The 20,206-nt window shown below is 37.5% G+C and overlaps 1 protein-coding gene across 5 annotated transcripts in view; it reads right to left on the minus strand.

Moving 5' to 3' along the window:
* The window catches only part of FNDC3B (fibronectin type III domain containing 3B), a 366,748-nt gene that overhangs the window by 79,039 nt on the left and 267,503 nt on the right, over positions 1 to 20,206 (minus strand). For all 5 annotated transcript variants that reach the window (XM_079155120.1, XM_079155124.1, XM_079155121.1 and 2 more), the window contains exons 8-11: positions 15,853 to 16,004; positions 13,211 to 13,270; positions 4,790 to 4,928; positions 1,625 to 1,678 (exon numbers count right to left, since the gene is read on the minus strand). In XM_079155120.1, the coding sequence (XP_079011246.1) occupies positions 1,625 to 1,678; positions 4,790 to 4,928; positions 13,211 to 13,270; positions 15,853 to 16,004 (405 nt within the window). The remainder of the gene's footprint in view (positions 1 to 1,624; positions 1,679 to 4,789; positions 4,929 to 13,210; positions 13,271 to 15,852; positions 16,005 to 20,206) is intronic.

Genomic DNA, 20,206 nt, shown 5'->3' on the forward strand with positions numbered 1-20,206 from the left:
AGGCCCGAGGGTCACAGGAGGCTGTAGCATGTTTCTACTCAGCATCATGCAGGGCACCTTCAGTTTAAATTCTAAGGGAAGGTGCTAGCAACTGGGTGTCCATGGCCATTTCCTGCAGCTCAGTTTTCTTTAGAGGTTGCCCATTCCAGTAGTCAACCTCTCTGACCTTAACTTGAAAGGTCAGGGTACTAGGCAGAGAAGCAGCACACATACTTTCATTCTCTCTTGCTCTCACCTCTCTCAGCTCTCAAAGATCTAAAATGAAAAACAACAATAAACAAGAAAGCTTCTCTTTACTGGTAAACTCTATCTTGATATAAAACCTCAAGACCTGAGGGGGAAAATTCAAGTCAATTCAATAAAACAACACATCACTGCGCCGTTATCATTAGACTCAACTCGTCCTGGCGTGAGAGGAGACAGGAGGATGTTACCATGAGCTTACAGGTTAGCCATGTTCCTTTCCAATGTCCTTTACTTTCTGTAAAAATTTATAAGGGCTATGGAGGTGGTTTCATTTTCCAAACAAACCACTTTAAAATGAAATTTACCTATTCTGTAAAATGTACCAATTAAGTCTGAAATTTCACCTATCTGTACAAAGGAGTGATTTGTAAGGATCCTAATGACACTGTCTTTGGGAACTTGGAATTAAAGCTCTTCGGACACAAACCAATGGGAAAATAGCCTTCGGCAGAGAGCAATACAGGGCTTCTCCATCACAACAAAATTTCACCATAAGAATTACCAAGTTTTCATTTTACACTTGATTAAAATATTTTTCTATCCTCAACAAGTCACTTTTTGATCACACTTATATTCTAAATCTTTTAATTCCCCCATGCCAATTTAAGTCACAAAGACTTGTTAACGTGCATTTCTCCCCAAATTCCACATGTTCTATGCTTAAAATCCTATTTACTCAACCACAGAAAGATAGACTAAAACAAAGACAAATGAATGAATGAACTTAAGATCTACAGGAACAAAAAGCTCAGTTATGATTTATAAACAAAAGGTTTCCGCACCAAATGTTTCCTGCCTGAGATTCTGTTGCATGTCATCAGGAGGGACAAGTGCGCTGGCACCCCAGTTAGCACAGAGAGGCTTTGAGAACAGAAACTCCATCATGGACAGCATCCCAGGGCCTCTGCTGATGGACAGAGGTGCCTGTGATGGGAAGGTCCGACCCACAGGGCAGTGAGAGCTCCACGTGCTGCTCCACTCTTCCACAGGGACACTCAGAAGGGCCACACCGTTCAGAAAGAAAGAACAAACCATGTTTCCCAACCATAGTGCTATCAAAACCATCTAGGACATCAAGATGACGAAGCAGTCTCACTTCTAGTACAAATTAGTGGCTGAAAAAGGCATTCAAAGTAGATAAGACCTGTCTTGTCTTTCGGTGGCATTGCTTGTAAAAAGTCAGGTAAATACGTTGTAATGTACAATTTATTATACTACTATAATAATTCTTCCTTTTCAATCATCAGTAACTACTGATTTAAATTGTTCTCCATTTACATTCCTTTTTTCCCCTGTGTTTAGCATGTCTTATAAAAGAATAAGATGGTATTTGTTCTGCAATCTTATTTTAGATGGATAAATATGAAAATATGCTTACCTCATCCCATTCCAGAAGGTAGTTGGTGATTTTTGAACCATTGTCAATTGGTGCCTAAAAAAAATAATAAAATGAGATTGGAGAAAGCTGTTCACAGACAACAGTTATGAGCTACTGATGTGGTTTAAATACAATGTCTATTATAGCTATGTGCACTCCCCTCAGACATAGACCTGCATTTCTTTGGTCAGACATAATCACACATTAATGTTATTTTATTTATTTATTTTTACTTTTTTGTCTGGGGATTGAACCTAGGGTCATTTTACCACTGAGCTACATCCTCAGACCTCTTTATTTTTTAAGTCACAGTAGCACTAAATGTTGAGGTTAGCCTTGAACTTTCTGTCCTCCTGCCCCAGTCTCCCAAGTCACATTAACTTCGATACAATTCAACAAAATCATTCCCGCAAAGAACAAATCTGGCTTCTCACACCACCTTGACCTTGATGCCTCACAGCACCCTGCTGTGGAGAAAAAACTTTTAAGAGGTACTTTATGTCTAAACGTAGAGGGGGAAAAAACATCGCTGGGAAACAGGCATTGCTAAGGATCTGGGGGCACTGAAGGGTCTAAAAGGGTCTATATTTTTTATAAATCCCCCCATACAGTTTTGGTTTTTATCTTATTTATTTTTTTTCCAAAGTACTTAATACTAGAAAGTCATCTATGGCATTAAGCCTCCCCCTCCCCTTTTTTTTAAAGACTAAGGAAAAAACAAGATCCTCTGGATAAATTACCAGAGACTATTAGCCCTTCACATGTTAGCAAAAGAAGTTTCGTCATTTGCTTTCCTTTTACAAGCAAGCTAAGATCTACCTCACTAAAAAAACAGGTTCTGAATAATGGAGGGGAACTTAGGAGAAGAGTGCTTTGCAGAATTAGACTGCTAGAAAAGGTGCCAGAGGGGGTTCCCAAAGCACTCAGGGTAGCTCAAGAGGTGAAAAGTAGGAGCAAGTCTCCTGTTCCAAAACCTTGTCTGGGTTTGGTACTTGTTCAGGAAGAAGAACGGAAGCCCAGTGAACTACACAGTACCTCACCCCTTACAAAAGGAAGCCTGGGCTCCCACAGCTGCATCTGAATCCCAGCTCTGCTGTCTCTTCTCACGTGTGGTCTGGTGCTCGCTGTTTAATATCAATGTCTAATTTCTTGTTCCAGGAATGGATAAGAGTGATAAATAGTTGGGAGACTTTATGTAAATTGCCCATTAAACTACTCAGTTTTATAGAACACACTTCAACAGTAGCTGATACTCTACTATTGTTAATAATAAAACATTATCAGGGATCAGTAAATGCTAAATTAAAAAAGAAAGTTCTTTTTGTTCTTTCCTTCCTCCCTCCCCCACCTTCTTTCTGAGTCACACAATCTCGGAGTCTCCAAACTCAGATCTCAGGTGTGTACTGTGAATCCTACACTGTAATTTGAAGCGTTTGTAGGCTGCAGTTGCACAGCAGACAGGGAGGCATTTACACTCTAAATAACTGACGAAGTTTTAGATGAGAATCCATTTCTAAAAAAGGAACTGCACTTAATGACAATCTGCAAATTCCTCTGAAAAGTATTCTTTAGGTTTCTTCTACGGTATGCTGCCCCACCACGGGGCCCTTCATTCCTAGGAGGCAAACTGCCTGGGCTTCTGTTTTGCCTTGTCTCCTGTGTGGAAAGTGACTGGTACTGATCAGCAAGAGATCTCAGGCGCTCTCTGTGGATTCAAGGACAGGTCACAGCCTGAGAACGTTCCCCTGTCCTTGAGCACTATGATCCGGAAATCTGCACTAAGGACATTCAAATAAAAATTGAACTGAATCCAGGACTTTCATGTCTGAACATGACTGAATGAAACAAGAATATATTTCTGATTCACAACGAAACTCTTAACATTGCTGGTCTGCCTGAGACCTGAATTTCATCCAGGTATTAAGCGGAGAAGGTATCAGTGATTCCCAACTTTAGGTTTATAAGACTCCGGGTTCCCTCAGGCAATCTTAAGCATATATATGTTTTAAATAGATTTTAATTCTTTTAAGAACAGATATATTTACATAAGCATAAATATAGCATAATTTTAAATGGATGTATATTCTCCAAGGAATTAAGCAATGATGACCAATTGGGTATTAAAAACTCTGAAAAGGTGGGAAATCACTGACCTGGATTATCCCTGGAAGCCAGGAAGGAAAATAAAATAGTTCAGATGCTAAGCCGGTTCAAACTTTGCCTACATCCAAATAACACACGTGCTCTTGGCGGTGGGCATGAGAATTTAGCTGCCCTCAGAGAACGATGGGAGCCCAGGTTCCACTGCTGCCCACTGCTCTCTGGTGAGCTCCCCAGACACCTCCTCTCTTTCACATATTAATATTCTCCCCCAAACCACCAAACTTCATTATTCCTACTATTTTACAATTTAAATTATATTTTACTAATATATTATTTGAAAATATTGATATACAGAAATAATGACAGAGTGACAACAAGGTACTATTTTTTTGTAAACACACAACTATGATTAACATGTTAAGGACACACTTTAAAGAAGGTACAACAGGTCTTCTTTGGCAACAGTTAATTTTTAGCTGGTACATTGTGTTTTATAAAAACTACTTTGCAATTCATCCTTTCAAAAATAATTAGTAATCCTGACTAATCTAAGGCCTAATTAGTGAAAATTAATGAAGTCTTCATATAGTTTAGAACAGTATACATTCTGAGTAAATTTAAATATTAAACATTTCAGCACTTGCCCTGGAAAAAGCCAAATGAACCATAAGCCTACTTTATCTCTAAATCGTTCTGTCCAAAAACTTTATGCTACAGTTCTTGAATGTTTGTTGAAATGAACTAAACTATTACAAAGTGATGAAATTTAAGAATTTTAAATATTTATATCACTTACCAAGTACTGTTTACGATCCTAGGAGATTTATCAAATTCCCCTACAAGAAGAGCTAAAGCAGGACTTTGCAGGTCCCTCCTCCCACTCGTTTGCCCAATTTTATAGAAATGGTAACTTCTGTTATCTCAATAATTAGTTTTACATAGCTATTATGCAGAAAACCAAGCACTACCACAAAATGAAAATACTGTCAAATAAAAACTTCAAATGGCCACAGAAGATGTAATATTAACTTGTGAGTATTCTTGACAACTTGAGCTACCCACCTTCCACTGCAAGGTTAGTGAACTTTTGCTTCTGTGTGCCAGCTTAGGAGGGAAAGGACATTCAGGTGCACAACTGTGGGTGGTGAAGCTAACTGGCTCGGAGCAGGACCCCTTTACAGAATTGTACATGGCATATACCCTGAAACAAAACAGGCAAGACACAGTCAATGCAGTGGCTAGCACAGGAGACCAGGGTTCTTATCTCTCCTTTGCCCCAGGATTTTCCATATGTGAAGAGAATTGCCTACACAGGAAGCACTGTGACTCTTAATTCTTATCTGCTGGCCTTGTCCCCAAGTAGGTATGGTCAACAATCATAGAGGACAATTTTCCAAACAGGGTATTTGTTTCAGTGTGTTCCATTCAGCTCCACTCCATTCAGCTCTATTTTAAGATAGGCAGGGTGTACAGACTGGAAAAGAATATTCTATGTGAGAAAACAAACTTTAATTCCCAGAATAGTCTCCAAATATACATTCTAAAAACCAAAAGCTGCACTCTGGCTGACTTTGTCAAGGAAAACGCACAGCTACGAGTTGGGCGAAAGGGAAAAGATGCAGTGATCACAGTCCTCAGGCTGGAGAGAGTACAATGGAGCCAAAAGGGTACAAAGTCTTTGAACTATTTAGAACACTGAGTATTTGTGTAAAAATATGGATGCTTCACACATAGAAATACAACACCTACTGCCAAGGGTATCACACTCTGATTTAAAAAACAAAAACAAAAACAGTGTTCAGGTACAGTTTATCCATGTGAGCATTTCACTTTTGCACGTTGTTCCAAGATGGAAGATGTTCATTTTGCACTTAAAACACTTGGCTCAAGACTCACCATGTGTGCCTGACTTTGCCAGAGAAGCTGTGAATGGAAAGTATACAGTGTGCTATTATAATACCTTACTCTTTTCAAATTGCATATAGCACCAAGTGGATTTTTATCATCTTCTTCCCTAGTTTTCCACTTTTTATTATTGGGAATTATTTTTAATAATTGAAAACATATCCTTTAAAATGATAACAAATAAGGCCTTTCTACCTAAAAAGATGGCAAAGATTAAACTATTCAGAGTTGGAAAATAAATGATCGAGTCCGTATTTTCTTTTCTTTTCTTCCCCCCACCTCTTGCTCTCTCTCTCTCTCCATTTTTTTTTTTTTTTTGGTGCTAAGTTGCCTAGGCTGTCTTCAAACTTGCAATCCTCCTGCCTTTGGCCCCCAAATTGCTGGGATTACAGGCATGCACCTCCACGCCCTGCAAGGCCCTAGTTCTTATAACTACCCTCTCGTAGGGAACTCTCATTACCCCACTGTCGACACAAAGTAACCACCCTAAGGCTACATCTAACCACTCTACGGTACTACCAGCCCTCCTTGTTCACCCCGCAATCACGTTTTTCTACACACCCCCAGTCTACTTCCCCTCAGTCTATCCAATGAGCACAAATGTCAGCTAAGATAACAACATTAGAGAAAATAAGTCCCAATTATATATGGATTTCAAAGTCATTGCTCCTCCACATCTATTACAAAAAATCCATACAGGTCATGTAAATCAAAAATACTAACAGAGCCGGGCATAGTGGCAACCACTGTAATCCCAACAACTTGGGAGACTAACGTAGAAGGATTCCAAGTTCAAGCCCAGCCTCAGCAGTTTAGCCAGAGGCTGAACTGGCTTTCTCTAAATAAAAAATATAAAGGGTTGAGGATGTGGCTGAGTGGTTAAGCATCCCCAGGTTCAAACTCCAGTGCCCACCCCAGCCAAATGAAAAGTACTAAAAGAAATGTCTACTCTCTATCCTAAAAGGTAAAATACATGTTTATTTTACATTCTACCTTTTTGCTTTATGGGAAGACACCATAATGTTTGATGCAAACAAACGACATTTATTGTTAGGGTGCTCTCCATGTAACCTGAGATGGGGAAAACGATCCTTTTCGCACTCAATGAAACTAGACATATGATGATATAAAGTTAAATGGTAGGTCTGACAAGATCATTTCCATGTGTTAAGATGGGCTCACTGGGAGTCAATTATTTAATATGAATCACAGAATGTTCCAGTAATAGGCTGCAGACTGAAGTTAATATAACAGGATTCTCTAAATGGTAGCTCACAGTTTGCATTTAGCCAAGATATGTGTGTTAGTGGTTATGGTGGGAAGACAGTATCTTTAAATAATTAGTACCACCTATGAATTTTAGTATGTAGGGAATAATCATCACAGAGACAAATAGGGACTGTGCATTCCTAATAAAAGACCATCACCCTACCTTTAAATTGTCACCAAAAAAAAAACCCTTCAATCTGGACCTGATTAAGCCTCCTTACCACTTTTCAGGAAATACAGAGGACAGGGGAACATATTAAGCAATACAATAAGGATGCCAACAGCCAAACTGACATGTCTGGAAAACTCTACAGGACATACACAATCTCCAACAAATATGTTGAAGGGGAGGTGGTGGGGAAGAAGAAAACCTATGGAGTCAAAAGAAACTTAAAACAAATCAAACAGCATACTCAGATCATATTTGAATTCTCATTACAACAAAGTAAAAAAATAAAAACTTCATTTTTAGGACAATTAAGGACAATTTAGGACAATTAAGAACAGTCTCTAAATTTTGAGGGCATTAAGGAATAATTATTCCTTGTTTGTTTTGGGTGGGCATGTGATGACAATCATGTGATTTATAGGTGAAATAATATAATATCCACGCACACTTCAAAATCATGGGTGGAGGGAGAGTAGGTGAGGACACTGAGCAGTAGAAATTGAGTGATGGGTACATGAATGTTCATTAAACTACTTTCTACTCTTGACTGTATCTGAAATAAAAAATGTTAAAATAAAAATTAGGTCCACACTGAAAAAATATTTCAAGATCTCACAAAAAATAAGTGAATCTCTAGCTTCTCTTAAAACTGGAAATTATAATACTTGGCTCTCCTTCCTGCACTGCAGTCAATAAGACAAGGCTGACTGCAGCTCCCTCTTTAGATGGGGCAGATGCTGTGCATTCACTAGAGTACCCTTGGTCTCCTCTCACTAGGACTGCATTTCGGCTGACTTTTACCCCACCCATTTAGGTTCCCTTTCTCCATCCAGCAGTTATCTCAGTTTGCAAACACTAGCATTTCCCTATAAATGCAGAACTATAGACAAGCAGACCAGGTCCTGGATATTCACAAAAATAGGTGGCACCAAAAATCCATCTGGATTAGAAAACAGAAAACAGCCTACAAGGTACCGTTAGACCACAGTTAGTTGTCTGAGGAGAGGGGAATCTGGACTTAGTCTTTGCTTCTGTTTTAACAGGATTCTTGAGAGTCAGAAATTCACACATCTAGATTAGAGAATTATGAGTTACAGAGGCAACTGATGGCAAGGCTGGGAGGCAATAGTGGGAATAAAAGAAAAGAACATGATGGCAACTGTAATATGCTGCAATAGTTATATGGGCTGCACCAAGCTATTCTCCTTGTCTTTAACTCTGAAGAATGTTTTAGTCTGCTGCATGTGTAGCTCAGTGGGGAAGTATGTTTAACAGGAAGGAGGCCCTGGGTTCAATCTTCAGGAGAAAAAAAAAAGTTAACGAACTTTTATGTACCTGTCATTCAACACACATGTGCATACACAGTTCATTTAAATTAGGGTTCAATGCTTTTCATATATAAAAGTATATCAGCAAGAGAAACAAGATCTGTTTTTATATGGCAATATAAATGAGCCGCATATGGTATAATTTGATACAATATCTAAGTATATCATGATTACCTCTGTTAATTAAAATTCTTCAGTAAACAGAAACCCAATGTAATAGGAACCTGCTACAATCTTACTAGTAACTTTTACATAAAAGTCAAGTTTCTAGAAATTATGCCATATTTTAAGTGCTGCAGTCTATTTTTCACATGATGGTGACAGGTTTTCTCTAAATATCATCCTATGATAGGAACATTCGTAGAGAAGGGTCAGTTTCTTGGGTCAAAGAAATCCACAGATAGTTGAGTTTCTTTTTCATTTACCCTAGGAAAAAAACATTTTTCTAACAATACAATGTAACTAATCTTGTGTTGGGTTTTCATATCTTTCCTTTTAAATACTGTCTAAATGAAACAGGTAATCTAAGACTTGCAGAAATATGCCTCCAGTTTCCTCCCACATATCTGTAACATACTAGGAGCCATGATTTCCAGTCAACAATACCTATTTCACAACCCTGCACTATGCTGGCAATCATATTTTTGGAAACGTTTTGTCATGTAACTTTTCTAGGAAATGACATTACATGTTATCATCTCTGGGCAACTTCTTTGACAAATTGCTTATATTGATGGTTGGGAAACTACTTCAAGTTTTGTTATTAAATTGTTATCCATTCCATTACTCAAATTCCTGATTATCCCATTATTGTTAAAAATATAAATTATTGATTGCCATAATAAAATGGTTATTTCAATACTGTTGTTAAATATAAAGTTACCAATTAAAAGAAGAATATACTTTTCTGGGAAATGCATAGGTAACATAAATTTGTATATATGCAAATATTTATAGAAGTGAATATATATGTATAAATACTTATGTAAACTTATATAATACAGGTAATATTAAAAACATGGATTATGTTAGATTTTTCTTATTTCTGCCTTTTCCAACATAAAATTCCCCCACCACACAAGATTTTTGTTATTGGTGGCTTTATACATTATACAATATACTTTATGAAAACACTACTCTTTGACAACTATAAATTATTTTTTTAAACAGTCAACATTAAACTGAAAAAGGAAATCAGTGTAAGAACTGAGTAACAAATAAAAAGGTGATCATTTTTATCAAAATCAAAGCCAACACCCAAGACACAAATTTTTCAAATTAATGGATAAAGAAGGGCATTATTTTCTTCAATCGCTATAAGAAAATAAAAAAAAAGAATTGTAGTTGAATACATGCATATTGATGACACACAAAAATTACAGCAAGTGGTGAGAAACATTTTTTTAATGTGAAATATCATGGGGCATAATTTTACATATGGAATTCAGCTCAAACGGCATGGCAGATGCCAATACGAACAGCCACAGGCACATGACCGGTAGCAGTCTGAAGGATGCCACTGGTCTCAGTAAATCCCCAAGGCAGTGAGAAGTCAAGAGCCACTCTTATCAGGGGACTGAAGCCAAGCACCAGGCAGTTTACTGTCAGATTTGATGACCAAGAGACTGCTACTTAAAAAATAAATAAGTAAACAAAACTAAAAGGTTTGTATATATAATTGATGAACTCACATAAAACAAACATGTTGGGGGGCAGGATGAAAAATGAGCAAAAGCATTATTTGAAGATATTGGACAGTGGGAACAGGATGGAATCAGAGCAGCAAAATCAAAAGTGAAAAGAAATGTGAGACTGGAAGCCCTAGGTAAGACTGTAATGCACGAAGAAAGGAAGACATATTTTGAACTGAGGCTTCTGTGGGTCTTAATCAAAATGTGCAATATTAGGAATAAGAAGGGAAAATGCAGCCTATTTTGTGCTGTAAAATAAATATTTCAATTTCCCTTAATGACTTTATAGACTTACATCAAGGTGACACTATCTAAGTTGATAATGGACATACATATAAAAATGCCATGGATATAACTGCTCATCTTGCAACTGTACAGTAACTAAATTCTTTTGAAGTTGCTGTTATGGAAATATGGTAAGAAAGATACTTCCAGAGAGCCTTCTGAGGTTCCACAGATGACTATTAAATTTAAAAAGATATCTGAGACTATTCTTTCTGATAAAAAGCTTATATTGCTACAATCATGACTCTGAAATGTTAACTGTATCATGAAAAAAGGAAATTTTGCTCCTTCTTTTCCCAGTATATTTTTCTCAATAAGAAATATGAGTGATATGGAAAAACCGCAAACAAATTCAAAGAACTTGCATCAGAAAGTCCTTTTAATTCTGAGAGTAGAAAAACTGCAACTACCTTGGAAAAACAAAACAAAAAAGTATTTAAACAATACTACAGGTTTACAATAGTTTTGCACCTACAGTTCACTTTTTCTCACATAGTCTTTCCTCATATTAAAAATAAGAAAACGAAGCCCAAGAAGTTCCAATGGCACATGCCCTCAGGACAAGCCATTAAATTTAAGTCTCAAACTACGTCCACCGTACATCACACTGCCTCACTGGAGCAATTCAAGGCAGAGGACGCTCGATCCAGGAGCTAGAAGCGTTAAGATTCTTCTCTAGTTTGAGAAAGGAGAAACTTTAAATGGAAAGTGAATGAATGTCTGTATGGACTGTGGATGAGGCAGGGCAAAAAGAAGAAAATCTGGACTGGCGGTTTTTATTAGAAGAAAAAAAATTTCTAAATATACTAAACACTACGCAAAGAGAATTTTCTATTTCTATGGAAAGCAGAGAGCTAGACCAAACAATATGTGGTTATGCTTTGGGTTGTCTATGAGATGTCACATATATTTCACATGTCACAGATATAGAGTCCCAAATATGTAGGGAGAGAGTTTAGATTAGATTCAAAGGCTATAGACGGCAACCACCTCACACTCCTATTTCTTTCGGAAACTATTAACTGTTTCTTTTATCTGCCTAAAAGTTCGGGATGTTCATAGAACATGGCAATAAAAATAAATGATCAAGTGTTCTCAAAATATACTCTTTGTAAGAGGGGTCAAAAAAATGAAGGGAAATAAGAGACAGGACGGTGAATAAAGGGTAGATACTTCATGACATTTACATTTTTTTAAAAGGATATTGTATGCTCATGAATGAACAGGAAATTAATAAAATAAGCTTTTAGTAAAGCAATAACAATAAACTGCTAAAACATGGAGAAAAAAGGAAACATGTTAACAATGAATAATGTATAACATTCACACGACTCCCCATGATGGTGTTACATTTTCTGGTTTGTTGTTCAATCAACCATTTTGGAGAATAGTTAAATCATTTATACTATCATTTTAGATTCACAAATTATATAAATCTTTTTGTTTGTTCAGATTGTATAAAGTTCAATATGCTTGGGCAGAAGTTAAATGACTTAAAATCCATAAATTCTGATTTAAACAGGAAGAGATGGTTGCAATAGAGCTCATCTAAACAATACAATAGCTAAGCAGATGTGTACTTTATGGCAATGTAAAACAACTTGCTCTTATATATACACACTGTGTTAAATTTAAGTTTTAAAGCACTTCTGTAGCTAGTAAGATATTATAATTCAGCATATCCTTGTTTTTCTCACCCTTTTTTCATTCATATTTTATATTGGTGCATTATATTTATACATAATGTTGGAATTCACTATATATATTCATATGTGCACACATTTATAAGAATACAATTTGGCCCATATCATTCCCACTGGAGATTGAATCAGGTGTTTTACCACTAGGCTACATCCCCAGTCCTTTTTTTTTTTTTTTTTTTAACTTTGAGACAGGGTCTTCCAAAGTAGCTGAGGTGGGTCTTGAACTCATGATCCTCCTGCCTCAGCTTTCAGAGGCTGCCATTTTAGTCAAATATGCCATCACACCCAACTATCCCTTCTCACCTTTCTTAATGAGAAAATTGTGGCACAGAACTTCTATGTAACTTGAAGTTTAAACAGCTAATGTATGTAGCACCAAACCAGAACTCAAGCCTCCTGATAATTAATGGGACCCATTCGGAAAACCCCTTATTTACAATTTGATGAATGGATGTACCATTAAATAATTAGATGGCCTCTCTAAAAATTTAGATGATGCTTTCCTAAACATAGGTCTGTGATTGGGCTGGGTTTCTTCCTGAGATAAGCTAGCAGAGTTGGCACAGCACAAATTCTGGAGAAATCAGAGTAAAGAATTCAGACTACATTACATTATTTGGGTTGTTTTGTCAAGCTGAGTCAATTCTTATCAGAGATAATATAATGTTTGCATTACTTGCCTACTTTAAAATCTATTGGCTTTTAAAGTTAAAAAATGTTCTTGCAACATGAGAAAGGCTTCAGTGATCAGGCCTGAATGTACAGTTAGTATGTGTGGTCTATAATAAACAACTGATATAGCCATAGTAAAAAAACAAAAACAAAAACATATATCATATAGAAAGAAAATACGATATATTAAACAACATAGTCTATCTAAGACCCTGTAAGATAAAAATAACTTTAAAAAAAATTTAAAGATGTCTGTTTAGAGCATCACCTACTTTTCTGTCCCCAGAAGCACATCCAAGTCCTCCCAGTCACTGTTCTTCAGAGTGCCAAACAGAAATGAATAGCCTGTGAGCTATTTTGCTAGGCGAATGCCATTCATCAAAAGCTTTTAAAAGGAGGCATATGATTTACTTCTGCAATCTGACTTTCCAAGACAATTCAATTCTTATGTCCTAACTTACCTCACATGATAATCAGTTGCTGGTCTAAGATCTTTCAGGTTACATTCCAATTCTTCTCCACTACAAAGAAAAATCATTTATTCGTTAATAATACCAGTTTCAAAAGTAAAACGGGTTTTGGATTTGGGACTCATAGTTATGTATAGACAAGAATTATTATATATGATTCCACCAAAAACCAGAAATAAACTTTTTTATTTGGTATTACTATTATCATTTTTTGGACTTAAAAGTCAGATTCCTTTTAATGATGCCCAACCTTATATCTGGGAAGTGACAGTTAACATACTAATAAGATTCTAAAACATCTTATTACTTCTTAAAAGTAATCCTCAAGAGCAAATAAGTGAGCAAATAAACAAACAAGTTAATAACCAACTGCCAAACAAAGGCAGTTCCCAGTCTTACACCGGCAGGAACCTTGATTCCCTCAAGTCCAGACTCTTGATGAAATCACAATCTGCATCCCTCACAAACGAATGCATCCACTAAATAGCTCTCAGATATAAAAGTAAACCATTGATCTGATCAAAGGGTGCAACTGAACCTCAACTTAAATTATAAGGAAATAGCCAATCCAAAACCGGGAATGTTCCATTAAAATTTTTCAAAAGATGTGTGTTGGGGGGTGTGCAGATATGACTTATTTTGTATTCTTCAAAAATGTGTTATAAAAGACAAAGAAAGACCAGTGGAAGAGTTCCAAATTTAAAAAGGCTAAAAGACAACACAAATAAATGAAATGTTCAACCTTAGACTAGATCCTGTCCTGAAGAGGAAGAAAAATGCTATCACATTTTTCAAAACAGACATTACTTAGAACAGCTGACCAAAATAGAATATGGACAATGGATTAGATGAATGTACTGTATCAAAACATTTATGAAGCCGATAATGACACTGATTATAAAAGTATTTTTATTCTGAGGAAATACACTAAAATATTTAGTGGTAAAAGACTGATACATATAACTTTTAGGAAAAAAAATTACAGATAGTAAAGAAAGAGGGAAAGAGGGAAGAGTTTGCATGGTTAAAGAAAACAGTAAAAAGTTAGTAACAGGTCAATCTGGTTAGACTATACTTCATATGTCTTGATCTCACTATTTGTGCAACGTTTTGTTTGAAATTCTCCCAAAAAAGTTTTTTGTAAATTGTAAATTGGAAGCTATATCCACAGCTTGCCTGCAGCTCTGCTGTTTTAACTTACATTATACCTTTAAATATCTTCTTGGCAATGACTAAAGTTGAATGGCAAGTGTTTCCATCAGACAAAAAAGGGAATCTGTGTTATTTCAACTTAAGAAAGTAGAATTTTTTCTTACTCTTGTTACCTGCCTTGCTCCTTAGGGCACTTGACATGCCAGCTCCTGTCACCAGTATCCATCTTGCATTAGTACAAACTAACTAGCTAGGTGTGACAGTACCTACCTGTAGTTCACTATTTGGGAGGCTGAGGTAGGAGGATCACGTAAGCTCATGAATTTGAGACTAACCTGAATAACACAATGAGCCCAGGCTCAAAAAAAACAAAAAAAAACAAAAAAAAACAAAAAAAAAATCCATTTCTTGGTGAAGTGGGGGAAATGATTCTCTGGAGTTCTAGTTCTGATTTTTCAAAATAGAAAACTCTGGTTGTACGTCGGAGTGCAGAGACAGGTTGTACTCAAAAGTACAGTAGGAGTCAGAGAGTGCTTTTTGCAGGGTGGTGATACAGACTGACATGTTTCTGCAAAGTGGATGCTGGGCGACCCAGGGGACACTGCAGGAGTAAAGGCAAGCAACAACAGAGCAGAACAGGAAGCAAGGAGGCTCCTTGTCCTGTCCCCTTTTCTCCATCAAGAAGACCCACTGAGGCAGCAAGTTATGAAACAGGAACCAGGAGGGGAAGACATATAGTCTGTGGCAGGGAAATGAGAGGGAAAACAAACACCTCTGGCAGAGAAAGAAGTGGAGTCTGTGTGATTACATTCCCCTCAGTGGGCAGGCCTTCTGGGGCCACTCGCAGGGAGGTCGAACAAGTAGTTAAGACAAAACTGACTTGCTGATTTCCTGCTCTACACATGTGAGCTGCGCCAAGCAAGTACAAAGGGGAAAGGACTTGACCCTGACATTTTTATCATGTTTGAACATGGCTATAAATCATCTGAACTGTTAATTATATGGAAGTCCACAGACAGAAGGGGCCAAGTCCTTCTTCTGTGAGCTCATGCTCTAACCATCTAAGAAAGCCTTGGAATAATCTGTTTTAAGTACAGGCTGAAAAACTACCATGGTGAGTGAGAGGGAAGTAAATGATGCTATAGAACTTTTTAAAACAGGACTAGAAAAAGACTTGGGTCTAAAAAGTTAAGAGATGATCATAGGATTGTTTAATGAACGCAGAAACTGATATTTGAGGAAATGTTTCTACATACCACGCTGTTAGCTAATATAACCAAGTGATTTATTTCACCAATACCAAGTAGATCTATATCAGTTCTGTTGAATAATTACTCAGACAAAATTAATTCTTGACATTATAACTAATTTTTAAAATGAACTATTTAAAGGAAAATTTGCAAAGCCTATACATTTTTCCTTTGTTTTCTATAACAATACCAATGTCACAGTTTAGCAGCAAAGAAAAACATTTACACTACCTGTAAATTATCTTGTATTTTCCATCTCGTCCTTTGTCTGATAAGGCAACCTCATAACTGTAGGGGAAGGAAAGACCACCGTGCGGTCCACACGAAAGTCCAACAGGGGGAGCCCAGGACAACACAACAGCTCTTGCCTGAATATTGGAAACCTGAGGAGAGAAATATGGGACAGAACATTCAAATCCATTTCATTTAGAGCAGACTCCTATTTCCTCTGAAAAATTACTGTATAATTATAGTAGTAGTATAATTATAAGTAGTGAAATAAAACTGGCTAAGAGTTAACCCAAGGTAGACAATTACAAAAGAAATTCTATATGGTATTCTCATATTGAACTCTTGAGGTCTAAAACACAGCCACTGCAACATCAGTCCTTATAACAAAGACTTTATCTAAAAGCAGTGAATCTTCCAGAAAACAAAATGATCAGTCATACCCAAGGATTTCTGTCCAGGTAAAAGCTGAATGGGAAACTTCAATGCTTTACATGTGGGCCACTGCATGACGTGGAAGGAGCCACTACCACAGACACTTCTGGCAGCCTTCAAGCCTTGCTTGGTATCAAGTCCTCTTGAAAGCTAACACCTTTCACACCATTCCCCTTGAAGTCCTGTGATTCCCAGGAGAACCCAATGTGGGTAAGGAAATGAAACCAAGGACTGGGTCAATACAGGACAGAAATTGTGTGTGGAAGTAGAGGTTCCCCTCTCAGAGCTCTGCTTTTAACTCTTTGATTTAGTCTCTGCCTAAGACATCACTTGAACAAATGACTCAGACTTCAAATGTCCTAACTTTTTCACCCTTACTTAGCACTACTCTGAGGCATGTTTGACACTGTCTCCTTGGGTTATATTCAGAAGGGTCCCCAGGTGCTTACAACAGAAACCTGTTCATTAACAGACCCTGTGTTGCCTTTTCTCCCCTTCCCTGCCTCAGTCATCCATCTCCAACAGACTTCCAGGGTCACCTACCCCAGTAAAGTATTTGTACTCAAATTTTCATTTATTTATTTAGTTAGTTATGGTGTTGGAGATTGGACACAGTGGTACTCTACCACTGAGCCACACCCCAAATTCTTTTTATTTATTTTGAGATAGGGTGTCTCTAAGTTGCTGAGTCTCCCCTCGAATTTGCAACCCTCCTACCTCAGACTCGCAAGACACTGAATCTTACAGGTATAAGTCATCCCACCTAACTCTTAAATCTTTGTTTCAGACATTCTTTTTAAATAACTCAACCTAAAGTACATGGTCTAATCCCTTAAAATAAATCTAACAACAGAACTTTAAGGTTTTAACTTTCCAAAGTTTATTTACTGCTAGCTGGACATTGGTCTGGATAACACTGAAAACAAACAAGAAAAAGGTGCATGTGTTGGCGGGGGGGACCTCATGAAAAATCAAAGGGACATCAGTAGAGGGGGAAGAAGGAAGGGAGAGAAAGAAAACACTGGGGAATGATATTGGCCAAGTTATACTGTTATATTATGTGCATGTACATAACAACATTGTGTACCACTATAATGCACCAATAAAAAATATAGAAAAAATAAAAATAAAGACAGATACTGAAGCTTAATGGTCACAAAATGTTCACAAAGACATTATAGCTATAGATTATGCAAATTTGTAAACTATCCAGTTGCTGCTTTTTATCTTCCATTTGTTACTGATTTATATATGAAATATGAAAATATAACAAAAGAAATATGGAAAATAAACGCTGAGTATCCTTTTTTAGTCTGTCATTGATTCTACTTTTAGCAGAGATCATTTCACACTATTCTGTTCTATGTAGGTAGAACATCATGATATATTTAGTTAATTATTTAGTTGAGACTCCTATGCATCCTTCAAGACCCCAGCTGGGCCTCCTACTTGCAAATACCCTTTCTGAAGTCCTCACTCATCCTCACTCCTGTGTTCTACAGAGCCTCATGCATATCACTGTCATTGCTGATCCTGTTTATGGCATTTGCCTACCTCCCTGCACACAGAGGGACTCCCAAAGAGAACAGCCTAAATCATAGTCAAATAAAAAATAAATCATCCAGATGGCACAGTGGCTGATAGACTGGTGGCCCTCTCCTATGCCTCTCTACTCCTCTCACACCCTTGTCATTCAGCTATGGATTTTCCCACTTTTTTTGGTTTTAACGAATTTCTTCTAGCCCCAGTTCCAATGCTGCCTTTGTTTATTCATCTAATCATCAACCTTGCTCTGTGAGGGATTGGACAAAAGGATGATTAAGATATGATCTTCGGCCTCACAGAATGCCAACAAGGTGAGGAAAAACAGGTGTGCGAGGGCCTCAGGGTGGATGCACACTGCAGAGGCAGCCCAAGCACCCAAGATTGGTTCAGGAAAGGGCTCTGAGATGGCTTTCCAGAACCGATGGTCAGAGCGATTGCCGCTGCCTTTGCTCTCCAGCCATATTTCCCTAGTACTTCTATTTGATGTTTATTTCATAATACTGAGATGACCTAATTTCTTTTTAAAGTGTTTCCTTAACTAGATTTGAAGACGGAATTCCTTCTGTACACCAGTGTATTTGCTGAATCCCTTTACAGGTGTTGATGAGCAATCCTGAGGTACTGAGCATCACACCTGGTTTTTAACTTAAAAGGAGATATTCTGCTGTGAAGAGTTTGGCTTATAATGAGAAAGGAGGCGGATTAGGTTCTGTGAGACAGTCACTGAGGTGCTAAATGGCTGCTCTGCACCTTCCCAGAACAAAGCCTGTAGTGACGCTGATTCTATGAATGGTGGTATAAAGTACCAGCACATATGAAAACAGCTCAGTCAGATGCTAGTGTTCGAGATACCAAACAAATACCCATAAATCCACAGCCCTTTATATTTTACCTTTTGTAACAGTTATTACAAATCTACTTTTTTTTTCCTTGAAAACTTGGTTGTCATTCAAAAGAAGAGAGATGCACAACATTGGAAGTATCAGTAAAATAATGTTTGCCATTTCCGAGACCACAAGCAAGGCTTCAGGAGGCAGGCCACTACATGGACACAGAATCTGTGAGAACTCGACCTTCCAATGCCAGCCGAGCAGACATGTGCTCTGGGAACTCAGCATCATTCTCAAAGGAAAACGGTTTCTGTGAATTCCTTTCCTGAACTAAGAGCCTGCCACCCACAATACGACTGCCTCTCCGGGGCCAATCCCTCTCCCTGCTCCTGTTCCTTCCCTTCCACGACTCCTGCCTGGCCTCAAGTTTCCCTTTCTTAGGCACTGGAATCCTGAGAGAAAGGGCTCTTGGCCTCAGTTAAAACTTGGAACTCACTACCATTTCAAGGCTGGTTCCAGGAAATCACAGTGTACCTTTTAAGAGATTGTCACGTAGGGGTGAATCTCTAGCAGCAGATGTGTTTATTCCAAGTGTCCTGGGAAGTGATACCTTACCAAGAGCTCTGGAACTCTAGGAACTCCATTGGGTTCAAGCCGAATCAGGGCAACAAGCACTGATTCAGGAACCTCACGTTCCAAGTCTGTCTCAGTACTCAAAGTTTCTTGCCAGCAGTGACAATGAAGTGAACAAGGGTATACTAATCAGAACATTACAGAAATTATCACGGCTATTGACTCCTTCCCTAAAAGTGTTTAGCAGCATAAAACTAACTGGTTTGCTGATGTTTAATTAATGTGCGATAACTGGAAGTCAAACTCTCTTTAATGATGATAAAAGTATAGATTTCGCGTTGTGAAATTACTGGATAAGGTGTAATCTGATATTTTGTTTCTATACTAGTGACATAAAAGGGTCTGTTATGTAGTATACTACTGTAACTCTGCATATGAAATATCTAAATTAAATTGATTTTCAGTTCTTGAAGAACTTAAATTACCTACTTCTAAATGATCAAAATACTGATTAGAAATCAGTCTTGCCTATGTATTAATTAAATATAGATTCTACTTTGAAGCCAGCTGCAGTAGTGTGTGACTGTAATTCAAGAGACTTGGAGGCTGAGGCAGGAGGATCATAAGTTTGAGGTCAGCCTCAGCAACCTAGAAAGACCCTGTCTCAAAATTAAAAAATAAAATAAAATAAAAATAAAGGTCTGGGGTTGTAGCTCAGTGGTAGAGTACCTCTGGGTTCAATCCCCACTACCAGAGAGACAGAGAGAGAGAGAGAGAGAAAGGAAGAAGGAGGGAGATAGGAAGAGAGGAAAGCCTCCTACCAACTTAATAGTAGTTGTGTGTTAAATTATAAAATGACACTATCTTATTATCTTTAGCTATTTAGCATGCAAACCTACTCTCTGTGTCCCTTCTCAACTGGTCATCTTAGTATTTTAATACTATACTATAAAATTTTATAATTTTTATTCTCA

The sequence above is a fragment of the Sciurus vulgaris genome (genome assembly GCF_902686455.1).
Source record: "Sciurus vulgaris genome assembly, chromosome: 10".
Taxonomy (NCBI): Eukaryota; Metazoa; Chordata; class Mammalia; order Rodentia; family Sciuridae; genus Sciurus; species Sciurus vulgaris.